Here is a 19,515-nt window from a genome sequence, read left to right on the forward strand (position 1 = left end):
ACTGAACCACCAGAACCACTCAAATAAATTGGGCAAAAAGGACAACACCAAAATGTCTAGTACCTTTTGAGCTGTTTATCAGCCACTCATCTGTCATTCTTACACCGTATCCAAACCGGCCGCACGCAAGTTGAATTTGTCCCCCCGCACCAAACGCGATCACGACACACAAGTTAAAATATCAAAACAAACTCTGACCTATTATATTAATTTGGGGACAGGTCGAAAAGCATTAAACATTTATGGCAATTTAGCTAGCTAGCTTGCTGTTGCTAGATAATTTGTCCATGGATATAAAACGCAGCTTTGTTATTTTTAGCTGAAATGCACAAGGTCCTCTACTCCGACAATTAATTCACACATAAAACAGTCAACCGAATAGTTTAGTCATCTCTCCTCCTTCCAGGCTTTTTCTTCTTTGGCATCTAACTAAGTTTCATCTAACTTTCATAGTTACCACGACGACCGACCAAACTCAGTTCATCTTTCAATCACCCACGTGGGTATAACCAATGAGGAGATGGCACGTGGGTATCTGCTTCAATAAACCAATGAGGAGATGGGAGAGGCAGAACTTACACCGCGTTCAGCATCACAAATAGAACTTCTATTTTAGTGCTTGGCAACGCTCGTTGGCGTGCGCGAGCAGGGTGGGTGCAATAATTGAATAACATGTTTGATTTTGCAACGAGAGTGGTCAGCATGTTACCCAATTCCTCAGCTTTTGGCACAATTTGAGACCACTGCTCTTCTAGCCCTGGATTTTGTTTCTTTGACAAATGCAGTTAGTGTTTGACCTAATAATACTACTGCCCATCTAAACAAATTCAAACTTATGCTAGCTTATTTTTGTTTCAACTGAATGTTATTGGTGTTTGCAGCCTTGAATGTTGCTTTGGACCAGGGGGCTAAAGCACCTTGCTGCCAAGAAAAGACATGCAGAGGAAACACAGCAAACAGATTATTAAACACTTGTTGAATTTTATTCTTCCACCCCAGAGTCCTACTGTAGCAGGCCCAGACTATATGAGTCTTCTGTAAAAAAAAACTAGGGGTACCAGTGAGGACTTCCTACACTCGGCAGCTTGTTACAGTTAAGTGATTGAAAATAAAATTGGCAAAAAGAATGTAATGCCATTACATTAAGAAATAAGGGGGGGGGGGGGGGTCATCGCTATACTTAAAAGTCACATGTTCATTTAAAACCTGTTTAACCCTTTATCATGGTTGGTGTCTTGATGGATTTATCCAAGATTGTGTGACAAAGAGCATCCTGCAACATCGAGAGCATCCTGACCGGTTGCATCACCATCTGGTATGGCAACTGCTCGGCAGGCGCTACAGAAGGTTGTGCATACGGCCCAGTACATCACTGGGGCCATCTTCCTACCATCCAGGACCTATATACTAAGCGTGTCAGAGGAAGACCCCCAAAAATTGTCAAAGACTCCAGTCACAGACTGTGCTCTCCAGTACCGCACAGCAAGCGGTACCAGAGCGCCAAATTGAGGTCCAAAAGGCTCCTTAACAGCTTTCATCCCCAAGCCATAAGACTGCTGAACAATTAATCAAATGGCCACACGGACTATTTACACTGCCCCCCCCCCCCTTGTTTTTACACTGCTGCTACACACGGTTTATCATCTATGCATAGTCATCCTACCCACATGTACAAATTACCTCCACTAACCTGTGACCCCGAACATTGACTCAGTACCAGTACCCCCTGTATACAGCTTTGTTGTTTTATTGTTACTTTGTTCAATTTTTTCCTCAATTTGGGACTTGAAAAGATATTGTAATTATTGTAGCCAATTTATAAGTTCTCCTGCACCCTTATAATTATTTGTGATGACATTTTATATCGGTTATTCTGAGAGATGTGACCATTTTTGTTTGTTTCCCCGCTGCTTCTATTGAAGGGTATTGCGCTACTCTGTTGAAAAATCACATGCAGCTATTAAGAGGATAACAAAATCTAATATTGGCTTCCACTTGGCTTTCCATACAAATCCTTCCTTGAAAAACAAAAGTGGTTTGTGATCACTTTCATTATAAAAGCAGCAATGGGGACACAGGCTACAGAAGAAATCGGGAGGGTGGGGGGGGGGGTCCATATTAGGTCCTATATGTACAATCATAAAAAATATATAATTGTTTAACATTGAGGTCCTTAAATTACAATTAAGAGCTTTAAAACATCCCTGAAAGTCTTTGAATGTGACTTGCCAATGTCTGTATGAACCCTGCTTAAAAAGGATGTATCTACACCTATGGTGTAGTGTAGCTGGAGTTATGGGCCATTCAGCATATATTCATTTTTATTCCTCTAAGTACACTTGTGGAAATGCATGAAAATCTTTTTTATTTTTGTTTCAAACCATTTTGAAATGTTCATCCCAATGTCACACATTGGCCCCGTTATTTATAGAAAGACCCATATGTGGAGCTGTTTGTAGACAGAATAGCACCACCGGGGCCCATTTTCTCTACATCCAAATCTATGACCGCAGGGCAGACATGCACAGAAAAAGAGAAGCGTTCCTTCTTTGGCCATGCATTCTTCACAAAACCACACAGGAGAAGTAGGTGTCAGAGGTCAGTGTGCTGCTAAACAGTTTAGCTTCCTCCACTGTCCCAGTCCCCCCCACACAGGGCTCGAAAGTGATCCTCTGCTTCGCAGCATACACATGACCACGATGGTTGACAACGTGTAAACCGATTGAGCCATACAAAAAGGCACCGATTGGGTGGCTCCAGCTGCAACATTTCAAGCTAGCTGTGGCGTGAGTTTACAGCATAAATCCGTTACACTAACCCCTCATAAAATCACTACAAAGCAAGCTACCCCGGGGGTTCAGCTAAACCCAACTGCAGATACGGTCCACGGGCACTACTGCAACTAACAGTGGTGTAAAGTACTTAAGTAAAAATAGTACTTTTGCTACACTACATTCCTAAAGAAAATAATGTACAGTCGTGGCCAAAAGTTGAGAATGACAAATAGTAATTTTCAAAGTCTGCTGCCTCAGTTTGTATGATGGAAATTTGCATATACTCCAGAATGATATGAAGAGTGATCAGATGAATTGCAATTAATTGCCAAGTCCCTCTTTGCCATGCAAATTAACTGAATCACAAAAAAACATTTTCACTGCATTTCAGCCCTGCCACAAAAGGACCAGCTGACATGTCAGTGATTCTCCCGTTAACACCAGGTGTGAATGTTGACGAGGACTAAGCTGGTGATCACTCTGTCATGCTGATTGAGTTTGAATAACAGACTGGAAGCTTCAAATGGAGGGTGGTGCTTGGAATCATTGTTCTTCCTCTGTCAACCATGGTTACCTGCAAGGCAACACGTGCCGTCATCATTGCTTTGCACAAAAAAAGGCTTCACAGGCAAGGATATTGCTGCAGTAAGATTGCACCTAAATCAACCATTTATCGGAACATCAAGAACTTCAAGGAGAGCGGTTCCATTGTTGTGGAAAAGGCTTCAGGGTGTCCAAGAAAGTCCAGCAAGAGCCAGGACCGTCTCCTAAAGTTGATTCAGCTGCGGGATCGGGAAACCAAAAGTACAGAGCTTGCTCAGGAATGGCAGCAGACAGGTCGGTGTGAGTGAATCTGCATGCACAGTGAGGCGAAGACTTTTGGAGGATGGCCTGGTGTCAAGAAGGGCAGCAAAGAAGCCACTTCTCTCCAGGAAAAACATCAGGGACAGACTGATATTCTGCAAAAGGCACAGGGATTGGACTGCTGAGGACTGGGGTAAAGTAATTTTCTCTAATGAATCCCATTTCCGATTGTTTGGGGCATTTTTTAAAATTGTTTAATTTCACCTTTACTTAACCAGGTAGGCTAGTTGAGAACAAGTTCTCATTTACAACTGCGACCTGGCCAAGATAAAGCATAGCAGTGTGAACAGACAACAGAGTTACACATGGAGTAAACAAGTCAATAACACAGTAGGGAAAAAAAAAGTCTATATACATTGTGTGCAAAAGGCATGAGGAGGTAGGCGAATAATTACAATTTAGCAGATTAACACTGCAGTGATAAATGATCAGATGGTCATGTGCAGGTAGAGATACTGGTGTGCAAAAGAGCAGAAAAGTAAATAAATAAAAACATAAGACAGCCCTATTTGGTAAAATACAAAGTCCATATGATGGCAAAAACATCTCAAATAAGCAAAGAGAAATTGGTGACGACATGGTCAGTCAAAGCAGTTTCTCCAAGTGCAGTCGGAAAAACCACCAAGCCCAATGTTAAAGCTGGCTCTCATGATGACCGCCACAGAAAACAGACAGAGTTACCTCTGCTTCAGAGGATAAGTTCATTTAGAGTTACCAGCCTAAGGAATTGCAGCCCAAATAAATGCTTCAGAGTTCAAGTAACAAACACATCAACATCAACTGTTCAGAGGAGACTGGGTTAATCAGACCTTCATGGTCGAATTGCTGCAAAGAAACCACCAGTAACAGACACCAATAAGAAGAAGAGAGACTTGCTTAGGCCAAGGAAAATGAGCAATGGACATTATACCGGTGAAAATCTGTCCTTTTGGTCTGATGAATACAAATGAGATTTTTGGATCCAACTGCCATGTATTTGTGAGCCGCAGAGTAGGTGAACGGATGATCTCGGCATGTGTGGTTCCCACCATGAAGCATGGAGGATGTTGCCTGATGGTGCTTTGCTGGTGACACCATCGTTGATTAATTTAGAATTCAAGGCACACATTACCTGCAAAGCTACCACAGCATTCTGCAGCATTACGCCATCCAATCTGGATTGTGCTTAATGGGACTATCATTTGGTTTTCAACAGCACAATGATCCAACACACCGCTAGGCTATTTGACAATGTAGGAGTGTGACGGAGTGCCGCATCAGATGACCTGGCCTCCACAATCACCGACCTCAAACCAACTCGGGATGAGTTGGACCGCAGAGTGAAGGAAAAGCAGCCAACAAGTGCTCATCATATGTGGGAACTTCTTCAAGACTGTTGGAAAAGCATTCCAGGTGACGCTGGTTGAGAGAATGCCAAGAGTGTGCAAAACTGTCAGAGGGTTGCTACTTTGAAGAATCTAAAATACAGTTGAAGTCGGATGTTTACATACACTTAGCATGGGGACATTAAAACTCGTTTTTCAACCACTCCACACATTTCTCGTTAACAAAATATAGCTTTTGTTTTTTACAGAGATTAATTCCAGTGGGTCAGAAGTCTACATACACCAAGTTGACTGTGCCTTTAAACAGCATGGAGGCCTCCCGGGTGGCACAGTTGTTAAGGGCGCTGTACTGCAACGCCAGCTGTGCCATCAGAGACTCTGGGTTCGCGCCCAGGCTCTGTCGTAACCGGCCGCGACCAGGAGGTCCGTGGGACGACGCACAATTGGCCTAGCGTCATCCGGGTTAGAGGGCTTGGCCCGTAGGGATGTCCTTGTCCCATCACGCACCAGCGACTCCTGTGGCGGGCCGGGCGCAGTGCGCACTAACCAAGGTTGCACGGTGTTTCCTCCGACACATTGGTGTGGCTGGCTTCCGGGTTGGATGCGCGCTGTGTTAAGAAGCAGTGCGGCTTGGTTGGGTTGTGTATCGGAGGACGCATGACTTTCAACCTTCGTCTCTCCCGAGCCCGTATGGGAGTTGTAGCGATGAGACAAGATAGTAGCTACTAAAAAACAATTGGATACCACGAAATTGGGGAGAAAAAGGGGTAAAATTCAAAAGGAAAAAAAAGTGGGAAAAAAGAAAAAAACAGCTTGGAAAACTCCAGAAAATGATGGCTTTAGAAGCTTCTGTTAGGCTAATTGACATCATTTGAGTCAATTGAGTCAACTGTGGATGTATTTCAAGGCCTACCTTCAAACTCAGTGCCTCTTTGCGTGACATCATGGTAAAAAAAAAATCTAAAGAAATCAGCCAAGACATCAGAAAAAAAATTGTAGAACTCCACAAATCTGGTTCATCATTGGGAGCAATTTCCAAATGACTTTAGGTACCACGTTCATGTGTACAAACAATAGTACACAAGTATAAACACCATGGGACCACGCAGCCATCATACTGCATTCTGAAGGACACGCGTTCTGTATCCTAGAGATGAATGTACTTTGGTGTGAAAAGTGCAAATCAATCCCAGAACAATTGCAAAGGACCTTGTGAAGACGCTGGAGGAAACAGGTGCAAAAGTATCTATATCCACAATAAAACGAGTCCTATATCGACATAACCTGAAAGGTCGCTCAGCAAGGAAGCAGCCACTGCTCCAAAACTGCCATAAAAAAAGCCAGACTACGGTTTGCAAATGCACATGGGGACAAAGATCGTACTTTTTGGTGAACTTGGTCTGATGAAACAAAAATAGAACTGTTTGGCCATAATGACCAACATTATGTTTGGAGGAAAAATTGGGAGGCTTGCAAGTCGAACACCACCATCCCAACTGTGAAGCACGGGGGTGGAAGTATCATGTTGTGGGGGTGCTTTGCTGCAGGAGGGACGGGTGCACTTCACAAAATTGATGGCATCATGAGGACGAAAACTATGTGGATATATTGTAGCATTGTCTTTAAATTGTCTAACTTGAGTCAGGAAGTTAAAGCTTGGTTGCAAATGTGTCTTCCAAATGGACAATGACCCCATGCATGCTTCCAAAGTTGTGGCAAAATGGCTTAAGGACAACAAAGTCAAGGTATTGTTGTGCCATCACAAAGCCCTGACCTCAATCCTATTGGAAATGTGTGGGCAGAACTGAAAAAGTGCATGCGAGCAAGGAGGCCTACAAACCTGACAGTTACACCAGCTCTGTCAGGAGGAAATGTTATTGTGGGAAGCTTGTGGAAGTCTACCCAAAACGTTTGACTCAAGTTAGACAATTTAAAGACAATGCTACCAAATACCATGTATGTAAACTTCTGATACACTGGGAATGTGATGAAAGAAATAAAAGCTGAAGTCATTCTACTATTATTCTGACATTTCACATTCTTAAAATAAAGTGGTGATCCTAACTGACCTAAGACAGGGAATTTTTACTAGGATTAAATGTCTGGAATTGTGAAAAACTGAGTTAATGTATTTGGCTAAGGTGTATGTAAACTTCAACTGTATATTTTGATTTGTTTAACACCTTATTGGTTACTACATGATAGAGATCGACCGATTAGGATTTTTCAACGCCGATAACGATTATTGGAGGATCAAAAAAAGCCGATACAGATTAAATAAATAAATATATAAATGACAATTACAACAATACTGAATGAACACTTATTTTAACTTAATATAATACATCAATAAAATCAATTTAGTCTCAAATAAATAATGAAACATGTTCAATTTGGTTTAAATAATGCAAAAACAAAGTGTTGGAGAAGAAAGTAAAAGTGCAATATGTGCCATGTAAAAAAGCTAACCTTTCAAGTTCCTTGCTCAGAACATGAGAACATATGAAAGCTTGGCATTGATGTTTATGGTTAGGTACATTGGTGCAACGACAGTGCTTTTATCGCAAACGCGCTTGTTAAATCATCACCCGTTTGGTGAAGTAGGCTGTGATTTGATGATAAACAGGCACAGCAATGATTATTTGCAACGCAGGACAAGCTAGTTAAATTAGTAATATCGTCGACCATGTGTAGTTAACTAGTGATTATGTTAAGATTCATTGTTTTTTATGAGATAAGTTTAATGCTAGCTAGCAACTTACCTTGGATCCTTGCTGCACTCGAGTAACAGGTGGTCAGCCTGCCACGCAGTCTCCTTTTGGAGTGCAATGTAATCGGCGTCCAAAAATGCCAACTAAAATTTTTTATGAAATCGTCCCTAATTAACTCAGCCATGCCGCTCGACCTCTACTACTTGATTCCATATGTGTTATTTCATAGTTCTGACATCTTCACTATTTTCTACAATGTAGAAAAAAGTTTAAATAAAGAAAAACCTTGAATGATTAGTTCTCCAAACTTTTGACTGGTACTGTATGTGTTTGTTCGAGTCTCATTTGTGACCAATGTTTTTTTTTTTTTTACATTGGGTAAAAATAGAGACTGAGCTAGAAAATGGTACTACAGTTGAGGAACAATGGGAAAGTAATTCTGCTTTGAAAGTTGATAAACTTGTAACCCAACTTTGAGGAAATGGCCCTTGAATATTTTGGTTCAACTACTGGAGAGCTTTTCTTTGTCTATACCCATTCAGCATAGTTCATACCTTCTTAAGCCCCACCCATCTCTTTAAGGATTCACATGTGAGGCCATGTGCTAAACAGAGTGAGTAGTGTACTAAACAACCAAACATTTCAAGACAAAGGGTTATACTACGTCTATCGACATGTCTGCAGACAGTTGTCGCAGTGACATCATGAACATTCTATTGTTGTCCGACATTAAACTTCTAGTTATGAAAAAGTATAACACAAAAACGACAGGCTGCATGACATCAACAGCCTGGTGGTCCAAAATAGTATAACTGGTGTATTTTAACACAAATAAACCCATCTGTTTAAAAATGAATTTAGTATATTTAAATTTAGCAAACCAAGCAACGTTTTGGTTAATTTATAGCTTGTTAGTTCTAACAATGACTATATCATAGCTGACAACGTCTTAACTTTAGCTAATTAGTACTCATTATTACAGGAAAATAATTAACGGCGAGCTAATTACAGAAAATAGCTGACAATTGTGAGTGTTACGAAATAAAAGCAGGGCGTTCTACTGGAGAATTGTAGAACTTGGACACGGTCTCATTGGCCTAACGTTATATCCTAATTTGACTTTGGTGCAGGTCATGCTGTTCTTCACATTACCTTCTCTGGTAAACATAATATATCTAAATGCATTTGTCACATGCACAGGAGACAGAAGGTGTAAACGGTACAGCGAAATGGTTACTTGCATAGTGGAGTCTTTTGTTTACAATGAACAATGAACCAAAATCACAACTCATAACGTTACTACAATGCATGAACCTGCAGGTAGCTAAAGCTAACCAACTAGGTTCAATGTTAGCTAGCTAACATTAGGCTATAACTAGCAATGCAAACAGCATTTTTTTTTTGCAGTTTGTGAGATTGTTCAAAAAAAGCTGCATTAGAAAGGATTACCTACACATACTGAGCAGCTCATGTTATAGACAGAAGCATGCTACATGGCAAACCAATCTGAACTCATCTCTCAGCATGTCCAGCCCATCATCTCAGCCAATCATAGCTAGCAGGAAGGTTCCTGACTTTCTCCATTGCTATTTACAGAAGGCATGCAAGTTTGTTGTTAACTTCTTGGTGACAGGGGGCAGTATTTTCACATCCGGATGAAATGCATGCCCAAATTCAACTGCCTGCTACTCATCCCCAGAAGATAAGATATGCATATTATTAGTAGATTTGGATAGAAAACACTCTTACGTTTCTAAAACTGTTTGAATCATGTCTGAGTATAAGATAACTTATTTCGCACGCGAAACCCTGAGGACAAACCATCAGATGTTTTGTTTTTTGAGGTCATTCATTTCAATGGGTTTTCATTGGGAATCCAGATTTCTAAGGGACCTTCTTTGCAGTTCTTATCGCTTCCACTGGATGTCAACCGTCTTTAGAAATTGGTTGAGGTTTTTCCTTTGTGTAATGAAGTACGGCCATATTGAACGAGGTTAACTTGAAGTGTACTGTTAGATAGAGGTGCGTGACCAGAAAGCTAGCTACAGTTTGTTTTCCTCCTGTATTGAACACAGATCATCCCGTCTTCAATTTTATTGATTATTTAGGTTTAAAAAAATACCTAAAGTTGTATTACAAAAGTAGTTTGAAATGTTTTGGCAAAGTTTACACGTAACTTTTGAGATATTTTGTAGTCACGTTGCGCAAGTTTCTGGATCAAACGTGCCAAATAAATGTACATTTTGGACACACACACACACATATTTAGTCAGCCACCAATTGTGCAAGTTCTCCCACTTAAAAAGATGAGAGGCCTGTAATTTATCATAGGTACACTTCAACTATGACAGACAAAATGAGAAAAAATCCAGAAAATCACATTGTAGGATTTTTAATGAATTTATTTGCAAATTATGGTGTAAAATAAGTATTGTCAATAACAAAAGTTTCTCAATAACAAAAGTTTCTCAATACTTTGTTATATACCCTTTGTTGGCAATGACAGAGGTTTTCTGTAAGTCTTCACAAGATTCTCACACACTGTTGCTGGTATTTTGGCCCATTCCTCCATGCAGAGCTCCTCTAGAGCAGTGATGTTTTGGGGCTGTTGCTGGGCAACACGGATTTTCAACTCCTTCCAAAGATTTTCTATTGGATTGAGATCTGGAGACTGGCTAGGCCACTCCAGGACCTTGAAATGCTTCTTATGAAGCCCCTCCGTTGCCCGGGCGGTGTGTTTGGGATCATTGTCATGCTGAAAGACCCAGCCACGTTTCATCTTCAATGTCCTTGCTGATGGAAGGAGGTTTTCACTCAAAATCTCATGATACATGGCCCCATTCATTCTTTCCTTTACACGGATCAGTCGTCCTGGTCCCTTTGCAGAAAAACAGCCCCAAAGCATGATGTTTCCACCTCCATGCTTCACAGTAGGTATAGTGTTCTTTGAATGCAACTCAGCATTCTTTGCCCTCCAAACATGACGAGTTGAGTTTTTACCAAAAAGTTATATTTTGGTTTCATCTGACATTCTCCCAATCTTCTTCTGGATCATCCAAATGCTCTCTAGCAAACTTCAGACGGGCCTGGACATGTACTGGCTTAAGCAGGGGGACACGTCTGGCACTGCAGGATTTGAGTCCCTGGCGGCGTAGTGTGTTACTGATGGTAGGCTTTGTTACTTTGGTCCCAGCTCTCTGCAGGTCATTCACTAGGTCCCCCCCGTGTAGTTCTGCTCACCGTTCTTGTGATCATTTTGACCCCACGGGGTGAGATCTTGCGTTGAGCTCCAGATCGAGGGAGATTATCAGTGGTCTTGTATGTCTTCCATTTCATAATAATTGCTCCCACAGTTGATTTCTTCAAACCAAGCTGCTTACCTATTGCAGATTCAGTCTTCCCAGCCTGGTGCAGGTCTACAATTTTGTTTCTGGTGTCCTTTGACAGCTCTTTGGAGTGTCAAGTTTGGAGTTTGGAGTGTGACTGTGAGGTTGTGGACAGGTGTCTTTTATACTGATAACAAGTTCAAACAGGTGCCATTAATACAGGTAACGAGTGGAGGCTCTTAAAGAAGAAGTTACAGGTCTGTGAGAGCCAGAAATCTTGCTTGTTTGTAGGTGACCAAATACTTATTTTCCACCATAATTTGCAAATAAATTCATTATAAATCCTACAATGTGATTTTCTGGATTTTTTTTCTAATTTTGTCTGTCATAGTTGAAGTGTACCTATGATGAAAATTACAGGCCTCATCTTTTTAAGGCACATGAAAGTTCACGTGTTCCAGAAGGCATTTCTGACAACAAAAAAAAAACACATTGAATTTTAAAAATCTAATGTTTATGTTCAAATGCCTTTCCTGTGAAATAGTGACGTGCGACATATGCCTAGTTTCTTGAAACGAGTCACATATTAGTGTGTAGACCAAACAGTTCGGACCCTACAGACGAAAAAAAAACATCACATGGCCTTGCTCCTACCCCTTTTTACAATTTGGTCCTGCCGTACATACCTACACGTAGGCTACGGTCACAAGATGCAAGCCTCATTGTCCCTAGAATTTCTAAACAAACAGGCGGAGGCAGGGCTTTCTCCTATAGAGCTAAATTTTTATGGAATAGTCTGCCGATCCATGTGAGAGACGCAGACTCGGTCTCAACCTTTAAGTCTTTACTGAAGACTCACCTCTTCAGAAGGTCCTATGATTGAGTGTAGCCTAGCCCAGGGATGTGAAGGTGAACGGAAAGGCACTGAAGTGATGAACCGTCCTTGCTGCCTCTGCCTGGCCGGTTCCCCTCTCTCCACTGGGATTCTCTACCTCTAACCCTATTACGGGGGCTGAGTCACTGGCTTACTGGTGCTCTTCCATGCCACCCCTACGAGGGGTGTGTCACTAAACTGGGTTGAGTCACAGACGTAATCTTCCTGTCCGGGTTGGCACACCCCTCGGGTTCGTGCCGTGTGGGAGATGTCAGTGAGCTATACTCGGCCTCGTCTCAGGGTAATAAGTTGGTGGTTTGAAGATATTCCTCTAGTGGTGTGGGGGTTGTGCTTTGGCAAAGTGGGTGGGGTTATACCCTGCCTGGTTGGCCCTGTCCGGGGGTGTCGCCAGACGGGGCCACAGTGTCTCCCGACCCCTCCTGTCTTAGCCTCCAGTATTTATGCTGTAATAGTTTGTGTCGGGGGGCTAGGGTCAGTCTGTTATATCTGGAGAATTTCTCCCGTCTTATCCGGTGACCTGAGCCCTAGGACCATGCCTGGCCTGATGACTCCTTGTTGTCCCCAGTCCACCTGGTCGTGCTGCTGCTCCAGTTTCAACTGTTCTGCCTGTGGAACCCCGACCTGTTCACCGAACGTGCTGTTTATGACTCACTCTCTACCGCACTTGCTGTTTCTAACTCTGAATGATCGTCTATGAAAAGCATCGGCTATGAAAAACATTTGAACATCTTGGCCATGTACTGTTATAATCTCCTCCCGGCACAGCCAGAAGAGGACTAGCCACCCCTTATAGCCTGGTTCCTCTAGGTTTTCTTAGGTTCCTGCCTTTCTAGGGAGTTTTTCCTAGCCACCGTGCTTCTACATCTGCATTGCTTTCTGTTTGGGGTTTTAGGCTGGGTTTCTGTCTAGCACTTTGTGACATCGGCTGATGTAAAAAGGGCTTAATAGATACACACATTTGATTGATTGAGATGCGAAAGTGCAACATAAGTGGACTGCAGAGCATGTAAGCGGAGCAAGGAGCTGAGCGTGCCCAATTTGACTGGAACGCGGTGAGAGATTCCCAAAGGCTGGAGCGTCAAACTTCTCGCCCGCTCCAATTTCACTCCAGTAGCGCTCACTTCATGAGCTCAGGGCATGCCCGGCCCAGCATGCACTTGTAGTCTACTTGTGTGCCGCTATCGACACTTGCTTTAGCTATTGTCATGGAGTTTGCTAAATATTAAACACACAGGTGCTAAATCAAGGTGACTTAGAGGGAGTGCAGTGAAGTCGTGTCCACAACTAAATAATCATTGTGGAATCTGCAAAGACATATCCCGAAAGCATGATGGTGTACACACTACAAGCACATGCGAAAAGGGATGAGGTATGAGATGAGATAACTAAGTGTATCATTTTAGCAAAGTATTTGCGAACAAAAAATCTGATCTCTTAAACATCGTTCATTTTGGTTTTCATTATGTATTTTATTTATTTTACCTTTATTTAACTAGGCAAGTCAGTTAAGAACAAATTCTTATTTGCAATGACGGCCTAGGAACAGTAGGTTAACTGCCTGTTCAGGGGATTTGTACCTTGTCAGCTCAGGGATTTGAACTTGCAACCTTCCGGTTACTAGTCCAACGCTCTAACCACTAGGCTACCCTGCCGCCCCAATGTATACAAATAGGCCATCATTAATTTGGGCCCAATAGGCCTGGAACATTCCCACATTCAAGGAGTTTTACGTTTTGATTGGGTTATTTTGCCTAAAAACATAGGCTTATATATATATAAGCCTATCATTTTTTTATTATAGAAAAATATACTATGCCCAGCCTGGCCAAAAGGGTGTTTAGCCTCCCCAGTGGCTCTGCATGTGTGGGGAGCGTATTCTCCGCTGCTGACCTGCTCTCCAGGCACCACTGCATGAACCTGAAGCCACAGAGTGGCTACATTTTTTTTTAAAGAATACAAAAAGGCACTAAGCCATTTTTTGTTGAATTTGTATTTATTTTAAAATAAGTCACAGCCTATATGCGCAAGTTATAGACTATAATGATTTAGTTTAACTAAATGTTGTTTAAATGCTGAGCGCTTTATGTCCCTACCAGCCTATTGTGTCACACACGCAAATGCTTCAATGTATTTCTTTGTAGGCTATAGCCTTGAAGGAATATAGCCTAAATAATTCATGTTTATTCCTTCTTCGGCTCCCTGTCTGGCAAATGACCTACTTAGAGTGTTTATATGCTGTTTAATATGACATGTAGCCTATTTGAAATATGCGCTTCTTACATTCACCCTTTCATGTTAATTCAAATACTTTTATTCAAATTTACACGTTTTGATTTCAATACTATAAAACCTAAATGGTCGGTCCAGGTAGTCAAACAAAATAGGCGGGTGTTGGTTAAACTGTGATTTTAATGAATGGGGCGGATTTGGAGCAGCAGTTTTTTTCCTGTGAGCACAGAGCGATTTTTAGCGGAGCAGTAGGAAGCGCCACTCCATGAGCAGGATTTTCCAACTGCTCAACTCCGCTCAAATGCTCTGGTGGACTGCGATGAATCCAATGCAAAAAAACAACAGTTGAAATTTTTATGCGGATTTTTGTATTATGCTAATTTAATTGGTGTGGATATCAACCTTAAGGAGTTTAAGAAGTGAGAAATACATACAGAGAGAAGAGTCACAGCTTTCTGTAACTAGAACAGCAGTTAACTGCATGTTCTTCCACAATTACAATTGAGCAAGGGTCATATGCTTGTGATTCTCAGAATGCATCTCTCCCTCCTTGTGCACAATGGGAGTGAGTGTCTCGGTCACACAGCAGCTGACAGTGAAACAGGAACAGACCGATACTTTCATAGCAGGAATCAACATAATGCATAGGCTGTCACTGTTGACCATATAATGGTTTTAGAACAATAAACAAGAACGCTGTGTAGCAAAAATCATAGAAAATTACTGACGTACGCAAAATGCTTCAATTTTCGGTTTATAGTTGCAGCTCGAACGGTAAAGGGGTTAACAGCTTAGCTTCCTTTGCTGTCCGACTGCCCCATACTGGGCTCAAACCAGTGATTCGCAACACGTGACCACCCTCCTTGACAATGTTCCAATCGGTAGCTTTTTGTATCACTCAATCGATTTGATGGCTCCATGGGCATCATTTCAAGCTAGCTGTGGAGTGAGCTTACAGCAATGTTATCAACTCCGTTACATAGGACTCGACCTAACCTAGAGAGATCATGATGAGACTTCAAAATGGGGAAGGCCAATAAAAAATTAAGTGTTTTCTGTGTGGCTATTTGTCCAGCCAGTAACTATGGTGCGAATTTGAGAACTTGACAACATTCCTCCAGTAAAGTCTCCGATTACACAGACCACACGACTAACACCCAAACACCAGTTGTTCATAGTTTCAACGTAAGCCATGTTAAATGGCTGAGGCTTAAAACGGCCATTAAAAGTCAGGGTGGAGCAGACAGTGATACCGGAGTAGTCAAGTACGTGTGGGAGGGCAACACCAAACAGACAGCAGTGGGGCTGGGCTGTGGTATTTCGGAGGTTTGTAAATTGATCGCTATACTGGCTCTGTGAGGCTGCACTTTACTTCCCCTATCAAACCGTCAACAGCCAATCTGCTCTAGCCAATTCAATGAACAAGGCATGCATTGGCCTAGTATATTCAGTAGGCTACACCTGAAAGCCTTCTATGCCATTAGGCTACGCCATATTCTTGCCATCTCTGGGCTCTGAAGGAGGAACCAATGCACCACTCTCTTAGGCTTTTCCATGGTACACTTTGGTCAAGTTCAGCCCTCACTTGAGTACATCGGCACAAACTGGCATTTCAAAAGTCGACATGTACGCAACTATGTATCTGGCTGTGTTAAGCTACTGACCTATTTGACCTAGATAGTTCGTATGCATTGATATGTAGGCTACATGTGCCTTAAAAAATGTATGCAGCTCTGTCCTTGAGCTTGTCTATTTAATGTTCTGTATTATGTCATGTTTTGTGTGGACCCCAGGAAGAGTAGCTGCTGCGTTTGCAACAGCTAATGGGGATCCTAATAAAATACACAAAAAAAGCAGTTAGGGTTCTGTACATTCAGCATCTCTCAAGTGGGGAGTAAACAGCTAGCTAGCAGTATTTCAAGCTTCTCAGTGGAGCAGTGGGGTTAAAGGTAACATTTGGAGTACAGTGGAATACCCCACCCCTGTATTGAGGTATGTTTCCCAACCTATATCTCGTGCCAGCTCCAAGGTGTCTTAATGTAACGCAGAAGATGAACATAGTATGTTGAGGGCGATGAAACAAAGGAAGCCCATTCGTTTTCAATCAAAGGAGCAAAGTGGGCATTGGGCAATGCGAGCATGGGTGAGACCAAAGTTGGAATACACCAAACTTTATTCAAATACTCTGCGACGTCTCGTCGAGATTGACCAATTGAAGCTCACTCTAGTGTAGTTTCCAGCCCCTAGTGGATTGACTGTTGATACGTAGCACTACCTAGCCTGCTTACACCAACATGGGGGCGAAGCAAGCCTAGCTATCAGAACTTATGCGTTAATGGGATCTCTGCCATTACCATGATTGCGTTCCGACCCCCGTGCAGCTCAGTGTAAACAAGCGTAATGGTAGTGTCGCTATCTTCTGGCGATCATCATGCTAGACAGTTGGACCTATATTTAAATCAGAGATTCAACACTAATCATATCGGTCACACACAAACGGCAGTAAATAGCACATTATCAGCAATGATTGTGCAAAGAGCGTTGACAGGAGGTGTAGGTTGCTAGCTTAGCTAACGTTAGCTGCTCATTCGTGAGAAGTTCAAGACATGATCACAAAGCGATAGAGACAAATGAAAGCACAACGTTTGTTACAATGTTTTCGATTAGGAGGGTGCGAGGTTAACTTTGATTAATGTGTTATATGCTGCACGGTTCCTATTTTAGAGCTAGGACCGTACAAGGAGTCTGCATTTGAGATTCGCAAAGGAGCGGAAGTTGGGCAAAGCGGCTGCCGAGCTAAAAATAACAGCTAGACTAACGTTAGCCGAGCAATAATCGCGGTTTGTTTATCCAGCTCTTATACACAGTAGCTTAAATCAAAGCATGCACATACAAACCCTAAAGATATCATATATCCTCCAATGTGGATAAAAACGACATCTTACCTTAGCCTCATCAGATAACTGCTCCTCATGATCCGCCATCTTTTCTTCCGGCACCAGCAGCTTGTCGAAGCCGAATCACAACTTCGGCAGCATCATACAGTTGATTTTGATTTGTGTGCACGTACATATGAAATATATCATCACTTCACCAATCAGGGACTAATTATTATCCATAAGCACGTCAGTCCTACTTCATGTGTTGAACATACAGTCCATGGTTTTGCAAGCATATGTTTGGTCATACGAAATAACATTGAAATAATATAGTTGTAAATTGTGTTATATGTTATAAGTATAGCGTGCGTGTTAAAAGTACCCAGTTAGAATTAATTGCCAGTTGTATCTTGTTTCTGATTTTTTGGGGGTGAAATGTATTTACGCCATTTGACCACATTTGCAGTAATGTATCAATGCAACAGGGATTTGCATGTGGTATACAGTATGTCATTCACTACCGTGGATGCGCTATTTATTTCCACTAGATGGTACTGTAATCCTGCATGGTGAACTACTGTGATTCATTACTGTGGTAAAATGTATAAACCCTGAATCGCCATCAGACATGCTTGATTACCAGTGAAGGTGAATACAACGAGTGCACACATTGGAAAGAAGTAAAATCCCAGATACATAAACTATTACCCTACTCTGTGACAATACACGCTAAAATGTCTTAAGTGTGTTGTCCAAATAGTGGTCCAGGCTTTATCAGCCTCCATCAGCCTACGCCAATGACGTACACTAGGTAAAGATGGAAACAGAAATATTGGATTGCTTGAAATGAGAAAAAAGTAATTATCAAGGGATTATTTGAGGCGGAAGAAAAATATGCTACATTTGATTTACTGTATTAACTCCAAATATGACGTTGAGCTTTGTAGGCCTAGGGTCATCTTATCTTTCTCACTGGTTGGTTGTTTCCAGCAGATTATACTAGGCCAGGGATCTCTAGTTAATATAATACCTTTATGGCTGGGACACTTTTTTTGTTGTCTATGGACCAAGCGTGAACTCAATATGACCTCAGCATGACCTTAGCTCATGCTTTCCAAGCTGGTAGGAACCTGACCACAACCTGCAGAATCCCGATGTGCAGCACATATGAGTTGGGCTAGTTAACAAATAAGTCTCAAAGTGTAACTCTCGTGAAGACCATATGTTTTAGGCTTAGTTGGGGTGGCATGTAGCCTAGTGGTTAGAGCATTGGGCCAGTAACCATAAAGGTTGCTGGATCAAATCCCCAAGGTAAAAATCTGTCATTCTGCACTGGGTACTAAAGACATGGACGTCAATTAAAGCAGCTCCCTGCACTTCTCTGATATGGAGAAGTTGGGTTAAATGTGGAAGCCACATTTCAGTTGAAGGAATTCAGTAGTATAACTGACTAGGTCTTTCCTGAGTTAAGCCTGACTCCTACATGTATTTTGACCATGACTCCATTCTGCTTCTCCACGTCTCAAAAAACCAAAGAGTCAAGAGGGAAGTTCCGGTGGTCAGGTCTGACCAATCAGAATCCATGCTCCAAGACTGTTTTGATCACATGGACTGGAATAAGTTCTGGGGAACCTCTGGGTATAACATCAATGAATACGCAGTCACCGAATTCATAAAAACATGTGATTCCGATGGTGTCTTTCAAAACTTACCTGAATCAAAAACCGTGGATTGATGGCAGCCTAGTCGGGAAACTGAGAGATGCTGCTTATAAACATGCAAGGTGATGGGGACAATTGTATGGTTATACAGTACAAATACGACCTGTGCAGATCGATCAAGATGGCGATACACAAATATAATGACAAAGTGGAGGAGCAATTCAAAAGGAATGCATACATGAGGAGGCTGCTTATTTACTCCAGCTCTGACTTTAATAACATAGTGCTTTCTAAGCTCACCACAAAGCTCACAGCCCTGGGACTGAACTCCTCCCTATGCAACTGGGTCCGTAATAGTTTGCAAGCCCTACCACATCCAACGAGTGTCGGAGGCGGTGTAGTACGATTCAATCTTAGTCCTGAATTGACGCTTAGCCTGTTTGATGGTTCGTTGGAGGGCATAGCGGGATTTCTTAAGAGAGTCCCGCTCTTTGAAATCGGCAGCTCTACCCTTTAGCTCAGTGCGGATGTTGCTTGTAAACCATGGCTTCTGGTTGGGGTATGTACATACGGTCACTGTCTGGACGACGTCATCAATGCATTTATTGATGAAGTCAGTGACTGATGTGGTGTACTCCTCAGTGCCATGTGAAGAACCCCAGAACGTATTCCAGTCTGTGCTAGAAAAAATGTCCTGTAGCTTAGCATCTGCATCATCTGACCACTTCCGTTTTGAGCGAGTCACTGGTACTTCTTGCTTTAGTTTTTGCTTGTAAGCTGGAATCAGGAGGATAGAGTTATGGTCAGATTTGCCAAATGGGAGAGGGAGAGCTTTGTACGCATCTCTGTGT

The 19,515-nt window shown here is 42.1% G+C and overlaps 1 protein-coding gene across 1 annotated transcript in view; it reads right to left on the reverse strand.

Moving 5' to 3' along the window:
- Positions 1 to 17,478, reverse strand: part of LOC139408260 (F-actin-capping protein subunit alpha-2-like) — a 55,918-nt gene extending 38,440 nt beyond the window's left edge. The window contains exon 1 of the mRNA XM_071151946.1: positions 17,070 to 17,478. Coding sequence (XP_071008047.1) covers positions 17,070 to 17,108 — 39 coding nt within the window. The 5' untranslated portion in view covers positions 17,109 to 17,478. The remainder of the gene's footprint in view (positions 1 to 17,069) is intronic.
- Positions 17,479 to 19,515: the final 2,037 nt, after the last annotated feature.

This window comes from Oncorhynchus clarkii, chromosome 1 (genome assembly GCF_045791955.1).
Source record: "Oncorhynchus clarkii lewisi isolate Uvic-CL-2024 chromosome 1, UVic_Ocla_1.0, whole genome shotgun sequence".
Lineage (NCBI taxonomy): Eukaryota > Metazoa > Chordata > Actinopteri > Salmoniformes > Salmonidae > Oncorhynchus > Oncorhynchus clarkii.